This window comes from Chiloscyllium punctatum, chromosome 3, assembly GCF_047496795.1.
Source record: "Chiloscyllium punctatum isolate Juve2018m chromosome 3, sChiPun1.3, whole genome shotgun sequence".
Classification (NCBI taxonomy): Eukaryota; Metazoa; Chordata; class Chondrichthyes; order Orectolobiformes; family Hemiscylliidae; genus Chiloscyllium; species Chiloscyllium punctatum.
This window is the reverse complement of record NC_092741.1, coordinates 97,135,000-97,146,117: the sequence shown is the minus strand read 5'-3', so window position 1 is coordinate 97,146,117 and position 11,118 is coordinate 97,135,000. Positions and strand designations below refer to the sequence as shown.

Sequence of the window (11,118 nt, the reverse complement as noted above, 5' to 3'; positions counted from 1 at the left end):
CTGCAGTAATTCACCAATGCTCCTTCGATAACACCTTCACAACCTAGATCTACCTCCATCTAGAATAACAAGAGAATCAGATAGATGGGAACACCATCACCTTCAGGTTCCCTTCCAAGCTATCCACCACCCTGACTTGGAAATACATTGGTGCCCCTTTACTGTCATTCAGTTAAAATCCTGGAACTCGTTCCGGACAAATGGGCTGCAGTGATTCAACAACACAGCTACCCACCACCTTTTCAAGGATAATTGATAGTAAATGCAGACCCAGTAAGAAAAGTCTGGTTTCTGAATGAACGAAATAAAATAACACTGAATATTTATCCCTTTTGAATGTTTCAGGTGAAAATTCCAGAATTTACAAGTAGGAAGATCGTAAGCAAAGTAATTCAGGCACACCATTTTATATTATTGTAACAGACCAATGCCTAATTTACCAGGGAAGCTTAATGAAGTAAATAACATCAGTGGGTTAAGAACACAATCTAAATAGGTTTCTGGAGATAGAACACATTGAGATATTAGGTGACATGAAAGAAGTTTTGACATTTGCCAGAAAAAGCAAATCTTTCAGGCTCAATATCCTTTTCCTGATTCTATATATATTTTTAAAACATATTCTTCTATAGTCACATTTGAAATAGTTTGATCTGGAATGAATTTTTCAGGAGTATTTATATACAAACCGCTTGGTACAAATCTAACAGGAAACCAGGAAAAGGTTATGAGGTCTCCATACATTAGTGGCATTTTTTTTATAACATAAACATGGTCCTGACTGAATGTGAGAAAGCAGCACGCACATTGTGCATTTTATGACCCTCTTCATCAAGCAGCATTTTGAAATTGCCAGCATAACCTGGTCCCAGTGTGTGGTTAATGTAATTGTAGTGTTTGCTTAGGGATTCTATCTCTTGTTGATAGATTGGGGTACTCACACTAACCAAGGATGGGTTGACAAACTCTAGATAAAAAAATAAATATACCTACTTTTCCTTCTGGCAGAGATTTTTAAAAAATGCACCCAGACTAAAAGTTTTTTTAGGAGAAGCCATTTGCCAGTTTGGCTGTTACATCCCAAACAAAATTCAACCCTCAACAGTTTTTCTAAATCACTTTAGATAATCCAAATATTCTACTTGGAATTATTCATAGAAACATTGTCATTTTCATCAATCATTATTTATTGTTACATTATTATTGAAAAGGACTACTAAATCAAGTAAGCAAATTCATTTTTTTAAGGCACAATTTTATTCACAACTTTTGCACACCAGCTCTTACAAAAATTATGTTACAGCAACCTTTATCTAAATAAAAGGTAAGAATGAGACATTTGATTTCAGGTCTCTTCAACACCGACTTGGTGCTTCAATCTTAAGTGAGCATTCTTGACCTTGGGAGTGGCACAATAACGTTTACATCTGTCCAGTCAGTATTTATAGCAAATCTTTTGAATTAAGTTAGGAGAAAAGACATGTTCAGTCTAAAATGATTTACAGATTAATGCAAATATAACATTACCATTAAATACTGCATATGCTTCTTTCTGCATTTATTGCCATAGCTATTCATGAAAGTGAATATATTGTTATATGGTAGTTCTATGAAATCAATAAACTACGACATTTGGATTTGTTAGTAACAACAAATCATGGAAATGTTGTTTCATCACCTTATCTTATAAATGCAATTGCTTTAATGTTGTTCAACCCATTTATAGATGTTTATGATATTGTAACAGATATATACGTATGTACATACATAGTGTTACAATTACTGTCCTATCATAACTCAAGTCTTGACTATTTCAGAGTAGAAAAGTACTTGCCTCCATAAAAAATACAACACAAGATTAATGAAGTACAGTTGTAAAGGTTCTAAACTACTTTCCAGTTCACTTAAAGTACACAATAACAGATTCTAAGAGTTATTTTCTGTCTTTCACACCCCTGTTGTGGAGCTTCACCTTCTGGTGGCATACAGTGATAACTCAGAAGCTCAAATTAGTTTAAATGATTGAAAGTCACATATAGCACATATCCAAATTCCCTCCTGGTGGGTGAGGCTTCACACCACAAATACAAACTCTGAAAATTACCCCCTTACACGTACTTTGTTAGAAAAGGATTTTGTTCTGTTTAAGCATTATGACACAAATAGTCATGGATGTGAGCTGGCAGCTGGTGATCTGCATTCCTATCCACCTACATGCAGGCCAAACATCCTGCCTTTAATTAACTAAAACATTCCACCAAGTAAACAGGAATAATGGCAGGGTGCAGGTCAGTGACTTAACACAAATGCTCACCCAACACACACAAACACACGTACACAGTGTACTGACACACTCTTGTTTTCTTGGAGCAACTTCACCTTTCAGTAACAACAGCCTTCTTGTTCCTTCCGCCCTCAGCAGGCTAGAAACGTCATTCCAGTTCTGCGGTAAGCACTCTATTAAAGAGAGAGAGAAAAAGACTGAATTCAATACAGTTACATTCGCTTTAGAGAGGCTGTCAATACTTTCAAGTCTCTTAGGAACACGGGCAAGAAATTCCTACTTTGCTTATACTGTAAATTTTCACGAAAGAAGTTGGCTCATTAATTTATTGTTCTGCAACAATCACAACTTCATGAAACAAGTACCAGGTTTTGTATTCAAACATCAATGAGTGAGTGACGGGGAGTTTAAAATTTGATTTACATGAGAATACACTCTCTAATTACATGCAATACAACAAAATATTAAAGAAAATGTAATATGTAATTTCATTTCTGACTCCAGTTTACGTTTACATTTCCAGCAAGTCACAAAATCTTAAATTCAAGGCAAGTCACATCTAACAGAAGCCTCTTAAGTATGCCTCTTCTCTGTAAAATTTAAAATAAACCACATACAATACTAAGTAAAGACTGCAATTGGGTACCAGCATTTTCTTTAAGTCACATACTATTTGCTGAAGTTTGCAATGCAATCCAGAAAGGCAGGCCTAGTATTTCCATATATCCATCACAATTAACCTCCTCAGTGAAGTGCATAGTACCTATTATTTCTTAATGGAACAAACTTAGAATTCTGTTTCCAACTGTTATCTGATACTACAGTGCAATCATCAACAATTTTACATTTGCGTCATATGTTTACGTGAAAGGCTTATGAAACAAATAATTAAAAGCTCATTGAGAAGCATCAGTCCAAATGCAATGATGTCACTTTTACTAAGTTTTTAAATTCCAGTGTCGAACAGATCACTTGCTGAATCTTCAGAAGTTTCCTAGTCCTGTTTATGCAATTTAAGTTTTGTCAAAATAGTTTGGTTCCTTCTTTTTGAACAAGTTGGGCCAGTTCTGAGTTGAACACTCTACAGTAAGTTGCTAAATGTAACATTATTTGAATAAGTCTATCTGGTACAGGAGAAATGCCAGAAGTTTTTAAAACTATACAAATTTCAAAGCTTTGATGGTATAATTGTAATGAGAGATCATTTATTTGTCAGAAGTGAAAAAAAGTTTGGCAATAGTAACATACGTTGGAGATTTCCTTTAAATTGATGGTTGATCAATACTAATTTAACAGATCATCAAACCTGCTCAATGGCAGATTGGAGATAGGGAGGACTGCAGGTGCTGGTAAGTCAGAGATGATACAATGTGGAGCTGTGAAAAGCACAGATGAGCAGGAGAGTTGATGTTTTGGGCAGGACCCTTCATCAGGAGTATGAAAGTTTTGATGAAAGGTCCTGCCCGAAATGTTGACTCTCTTGCTCTTCTGGTTCTGCTTGAACATGCTGTACTTTTTCCAGCTCCACATTGTATTAACAGTGGCAGATTCAAATGGATCACCTGCAGCAGCACTACTTGGTTAAAGGAAAGGAGTAAACACTGAAAACTGTGGCCAGCATTGCTTGCCAATTGGTTAGCCATCATCTCCTGGACAACTATTAATCACAAATGCACACATGAAAATCTTAAACTGTGAGTTGAAATATTGTTTTTTGTCTTATGTACAATGAAATCTGACATGCAACAACAAATAAAGCATTTCATTCCAGTTCAAAGGAAGTTAATTTGAACATCCGAGGTAAGATATCTGTTGGGAAAATTGCCCAAATTTGTCAATTGGCGTGATGCTCAGCTACTAAACTATTATTCTAATTGCACATAGATATATTTCAGAAAACAATCTATCAAGGGCATTCTCTTAATAAAATGAAGATATGCCATTTTTCAGAGTGCAGGCCAAAGTAGAGTGAGGATCATTTTGACTGGTGTAAGGGAATTTATATATTTTAAACTGAATTTATATGTTTTTAGGTAGACTTTGGAACAGAAGCCAAACCAGAGGTGGATGAGAAATGTTGTGAGACTCAGATCAACAGCATGTCTCTGTGGTATATGGTGCAAAAACACAACCACGTGTCCTGGTGTACAGCTCGAAGGCACAACTGTATGATCTGGTGTTGGTAAGCTGGAATTAATGCAAGCAGACAACTTCAAAATAAAACTGAGCAATAGTCTCAAGCCCACCCCAACTTTCAACTGACAGGCAATACTATCTTACTGGATATAATTTAACCTCCCCCTGACTCAGAGGGCAGTACTGTGATCTAATCCCTGCTCACCTCCAGTGAACAGGCACTCAACCAAGATACTGACTGGGCTTTTGGCTCTCAACCAAGACTGCAATGTTCAACTCATTCTACCAAAGGGAGTAAAACAAGCTTTTCCTTCCCCAAAACCTCAATCTTTACCGTCAATTCTGCTGACACTCAAACCAATCACTGGCACCGTATGAGACAATTCACGCAACAGCACTCTTTCTCTTCTCCGATTGCTTCTCCTTCCCTTTCCTGAACCACACTACTAACCATTCTTCCACTCTCTGGATCTCCTTTAGTTAATTTCCCTTCTTTTCTTCTACTCTTTTTCTCCTCCCATATTTCTCTTTCCTCACTTTTATCCACCTGCCCCAACTTCTTCCCTCACCCTTTTCTCCTCTCCCTGTGCAGTCCATTCTCCCTCACACTTTTTCTATTCTTCAGTTTTTGATCTCTGTTTTCCATCTAACTCCTTTTGTCTCCCCTTTACTGATTTGATTATTACTCTTACCTTCCAAATGTGCTTTTTCTGCAATTGATCATGATTCCCTAAATTCAATGCAATCGGTATTACAGAAACCTGAAACATAGCTACAAGTGAGATACAAGTCAGCCAAACAATGATTTTTTTTGCTACTACATAACAATGAGTTTTTTTAAACTTCAAACTCTTCAATTTGTTTGAAAGCACAGCTGGAATTGCCTGAAATGTAGAAGATAGACTATAAATGTAGTTTTGCTTTGTCTTAAAAAATCTTCAATGTTTTGCATTAGAGATTCCTCTACTCATGTTATATGACACAATTAAAAGCTAAAATATACAATTATTAAAAATAGTGTCACTATTGTCTGTATTAGTATGAGGAACTACAGAGCACATACATTGGAGATACGTGTGCAGACTTCTTACGCCTTGAACAGTAACTTCCCAACCTCAGCTTGATCTGTGAAGGAGGTATCTAATTGAAGTGAATGAACAACTAGTGCTGAAAATCACAAGACAGCACATGGAGAAAGATCCAACAATTGATTGGTGCTTTGTTTCTCTGGTCTTTCTAACTATTTAGAATTGATTTGGAGACTTGTTAAATGATTTAAAGTGCAAATGTCAAAGGTCAAAGCTGCTCACAAAGTTTAACTACTGCAATCAGGTAGGGAATGTTGACATTTGGAATTAACGCATGAAAGTTGATAAAGTACAGAAAAGCAGCATACTAAATCAAAGGAAATATGCGTGTGAAAACAATTCCGAATGGCATAATGTCTTATACAAGAATAACGATGCATTTAATTTGGACTACCATTATAAAAATAAATTTGCAATCTGATAGTAATTTCAATTGTGAATAGCCTGGTTGATTACCTCATTCATTAACTAGTTAGTGAATTTTTAAAAAAGCTGCATAATATATGCTGAACGCCTATAAAAAAGTAGATAACCAATCTGTAATTAATTTAAAATAACTGCAATTTCAAATACAACAAATTAGATTCATGATGAAGTGGTGAACAGTTCAGTTCTGTAGGTCAAAGTAATAAAGAATAAAATTTCTGGTGAGGGCAGTGCAATTGTTTGTCCATTCCTGCCTATATTATATCATCAAACCAGCAGGATTTAAGATTGGTAAGGTGAATGATTAAGTCACACTCCCTGTCAGCTTGGCCTTTACTCAGGTGCAGTTTAAACAAACAAAATACATGCATTAAAAATTCCACAGACAGCTGACTTTTTATAAACTCTATTTACAACATAATATTTAAGGGCCATTGTTTTTAATAATATACAGTGTAACACTGACTAACTGAAAGAAAACAAAACAACCACAACATTAACTTGTAAGCAGTAAATGAAAGTGGAAAACAGGTCCAATTACAGAATAGCGTTAAAACGCAGAATTAAAAGCATTCAAGATGTGCCAATTGATGGTGCTGGAAGAACTAAAGGGGTATGGCTTAATGGCCATTACAAAGACATGGCTGCATGGTGACCAAGATGAGAAATTGAATATTAAATGATATTTGTCAGTTAGGAGTGATAGCAGAAAAAGAAAAAGGATCTGGGACAGTGCTGATAACAAGAGACAGGATCAATGTATTACTGAGAGAGGAACTCTGATCAGAACAACAGGGTGTAGAATTATTTGGGTGAGTCTAATAAACAGAAAGAGACAGCAAAAAATGGAGAGAGTGGTTTCTCAACTACCAAACAGTAGTCGTTATGCAAGTTGAATAAATCAGGAAATTAGAGGTGCATGAAGAAATGTAGTAATCACGGGTAACTTCAATGTATACATAAACTGGGTAGGAGACATTTCTGGAACAAATGTAAGAAAGATATTGAGGAAACAACTAAAGCACAAGCTTTTTTTTGGATGTAGTATCATGCAACGAGATAGAGATAATTAATAATTTTGTAATAAAAGAAACCTTTAGTGAATACTGACCATAGCGTGATAGAATTTTACACTAAGTTGGAAAAAGCTGTAGTTAAATCTGAAGTAAGAATCTTAAATCTAAACAAAGTAAATTATGAAGGTTATAAAGTGGAAGTCGCTGTGTTGGATTGGAAGAATAAATTGTAAGGTTTGACTTTATATAGGTAATGATTAGCATTTAAAGAATTAAAAAATGCTTAGCTTTCAAAAACATATGCATTCATTTTCAGGTTAAAAGATTAATCAGAGGAAAACTATCCACTGGTTGAAGTCATCAACAAAGATGATTGTGGTTGTTGGAGATGAATTATTACAATCACAGGGATCTTTGCAGGAGTTCCTTATAATAGTCCTGGGCCAAACCATCTTCTGCTTCTTTACCAATGCCAAACCTGCATCATAAGGTCAGAAATAGAGATGTTCACTGAATGTTGAACAATGATCAACACCATCTGTAGCTCGTCTAATAAAGAAGTAGTCCATGTACATATGCAACAAGTCTTGGACAGCCTTCAAGGTTGGGTTGATAACCAGCAAGTTACATTTGTATGAAACAAATGCCAGGTCATCTCCAACAAGACAGAATTCAACCTTCCAACCCTTGACGTTCAATTGTGTTGCCAATGTGGAATTCTCCACTGACAAAATTCTGTGTGTTACAATTGATTAGAAATGTAACTAGACCAGCTATATAAATACTTTAGCTACAGCAGTAGGTCAGAGCTTGAGAAACTTTCAGTGAGTGAGTCACTTTGAAGCCTGTCCATCACTTACAAGGCACAAATCAGGAATGTCATATAAAACTTTCCCTTGACTGAATGTGTGCAGCTCCTATGACACTCAATACACTTCAGGACATAGCAACATCCCTGATTTGCACTCCCACATCAGCTTCAAAATTCACCCTCTTCACCACTAACTGTGTGTGTGCAATCTACAACGTGCACTGTAATGACTCACCAATGCTCCTTTGACAGCACCTTGAGCTGGAAAGGGCAGCCAATGGATCAGAATACCACCACCTACAGGATCCCCTGCAAGCCTCAAACCATCCTGACTTGCAACTATGTCACCATTCTTTCAACATTTAGGTGAAAACCCTGGAGCTCCGTTCCTAAGAGCACAATTGGTCCATCTACACTAATAGCTAAACAAAGCAGCTATCCCTTTCTCCATGATAATTAAAGATGCACAACAAATGCTGGCCTAGACATCGACGTTTACATTCTGTGAACGGTAAAAGAAAAGCAAAGGGAAATCACAGTACATACAGATGTACAATATCTGATGGGCATTTACAAAGGACAAACTTTGGTAAGACACACAAAACTATGGTTCATTTGTTCTGGTTGTCACTTCCCCATCATCATACTAACTTCAATTCAGGACAGATAAATTATCTAACTTAAAAGGGACAAAAATGAAACGGATTATCTTATTACAAAATTTCTGACACATAACTCTCCCCTACTGATGCTGCTTCATAATCATTGGACTTATATTCACTTTTTAAAACCTAAATATATAAGTTGCATAAAGGACTTGACAGAAATTTCAACTTTTGTTTATTTGTTTTAAAACTAAAATCAAACTAGTCATAAAGGGGATAAGCTAACATTCCACATATGGAATGTCACTAAGTGGTTAAAATATGTTCATTCATCAGATATATTTGTAGATTTAGTTTCCACTTCCCATAGAGACCTATATTTTGCTGCTCCCTGGCAGTGGGGAACAACTGAGTCGACTGCAGTGAGAAGTTCACTAAAGCGCCCACACATTGGCGTACTTTCCAGCCCTAGATGCTGATCGGGAGCCATTTGAGATGGGAAAATACACGATCAGCCAAGAACAGAAGAGTACTTGGCGAATACTGGATTTTCCTACTTGGGACTTTTGACTGGCATCCAGAGCCAGTAAGGATGTTAATTAATTTTATTTCCACTGGTGTTGCTCACTGAATGTTCCATACCTGAAGTCAGGCTAGCAATTCTCACATTTACTGGGAATACCTAATTTGGTCAGAAAGGAATGTTACAGCAGTTGCACAAGTGCCCTATTAGATAGGAGATTTTATTAAAACAATACCCTTAATTTAGGGAAATGAAGTATTTTATATTGAAGAGACACTATTTTCTTTTCTAAAGAAACAAAATGATCAATTGAGTTTTGTTATTGGTCCAGATTATGATAATAATGCAGTGGTAATAATCTTTTTTTAATATAAATGATTAATTTAAAGGATGTGGGTGTCACTGGCCAGGCCAGCATTATTGTCCATGCCTAATTGCCTAGAAGACAGTTAAGAGTTAACCACATTGCTACGGATCTGGAGTCAAATGTAGACCACATTAGGTAAAGTTGGCTGTTTCTTTTCCTAAAGGACATGAGTGAACCTACTGGATTTTTCTGACAATTGACATTGGTAAAGCTAATTGCACTCACTATTATTACAGGCTCTGGTGCACAAGATCAGTTAAATTTAGATGCTGTTGACTCAGAGCAGTGTCACAATCTTTGCTAATAAAACTTGGCACTGAAATAACTTCACAATGTTAACTTCTAATACATGCCCTAAATACAAATGAAACTACCTTAAGGTTGGTGTAGTTAAAAATTAGGAGAAAGTGAGGACTGCAGATGCTGGAGATCAGAGCTGAAAAATGTGTTGCTGGAAAAGCGCAGCAGGAGAATCGACGTTTCAGGCATAAGCCCTTCTTCAGGATTCCTGAAGAAGGGACTTATGCCCGAAACGTCGATTCTGCTGCTCCGTAGTTAAAAATTAGTACATTTTAATGACACAATACATAATAACTATTGATGGATAACCTGTGGCCCTGAAAATTGAATCTTACAAGTGTGAAGTCTCCTCCTTTCCAAATAAAATTACTGTCAAACCTTATTAAAAAAAATCTGTTCATTGATGTAAATGTGAATTAAAATTTCTGATTTTGGTATCCTGATTTATTATCTCCATGTCTCAATGAGAGTATCTCTATTTGATTGATTGAAGAGACTTGGTGTTGTTTGCCACAGATTACAATACAATCAGTTTTATGCATTACTGTTTTCAGTGTACATTGTTCTCTAGCACATAAGAAGGTGGTCCAGTGACCCTTCTTCGGAACCCTATCAAGTAGCACTTGGTCATTGACACTCAGTTTTGGGTTCTGCCAGGTCATTCAGCTCCTGACCTCATTACAACCTAGGCTTAAACACGGACAAAAGAAGTGAATTCTAGAGGTGAGGTGAGAAAGATTGCTCTTGACATCAACGCTGCATTTAACAGAGTGAAACATCAATGAATCTGAGCAAAACTTGAATCCACATGGGCAAATTCTCCACTGGTTGGAATCATATCTGATACATTGAAAGATGACTGTCATTGTTGAAGGTCAGTCATCTCAGCTCTAGGACACCTCTGGAGGAGTTCTTCCTAGTAGTGTCCTAGGCCTAACCATCTTCACCTTCTTCGTCAATGATCTTCACTCCATCATAAAGTAGGAAGGGGGGAATGTTTGCTGATGTCTTCATAAAGTCCAGCATCATTTGAAATATCTCAAATATTGAAGCATTCCATGTCCAAAGGGTGCAGTAAGCCAGATTTGGGCAGGTAAGTAGCAACAAACATTTTTGCCAAACACATGCCAAGCAATAACCATCCCCAGTCAGAGATAATCTAACCATCATTTCCTATTGTCATTCAATGGATGACTATAATTGAATACCCAAATATCGACATCCAGGGGGATAATATCAATGACAAACTGTTTGGAACCAGTCATACAAATACCAGGGCCCTTGTTATTTCCTCCCTAATCTCTCACAGCAGCCTGGGATACAGCTCATAAATGAGTAAATTAAAAACAAATACAGAGAATCAGTTCCAAACATTTTCAGAGAAGAGGCATGATAGATTGTCAAAGCAGGATTCACTGATGCTTTTTTGAAGGAAGAATGTATTTGTCATCAATGACTCAGGCAGGAGATCCTCTTTTGAAAGAGTGGCCATTCCCATGGAGGGTGTGAGGGAATCCAAATTGTATTGTCAAGGTAGCAGTCTGTTGATAATGTAACATTCG

General features: G+C 36.6%; 1 protein-coding gene across 5 annotated transcripts in view; it reads right to left on the bottom strand.

The window, feature by feature from the left end:
* Positions 1-1,234: 1,234 nt before the first annotated feature.
* supt3h (SPT3 homolog, SAGA and STAGA complex component) overlaps positions 1,235-11,118 on the bottom strand; it is a 425,992-nt gene continuing 416,108 nt past the window's right edge. For all 5 annotated transcript variants that reach the window (XM_072557090.1, XM_072557098.1, XM_072557063.1 and 2 more), the window contains one exon: positions 1,235-2,457. In XM_072557090.1, coding sequence (XP_072413191.1) covers positions 2,416-2,457 — 42 coding nt within the window. In that variant the 3' untranslated portion in view covers positions 1,235-2,415. The remainder of the gene's footprint in view (positions 2,458-11,118) is intronic.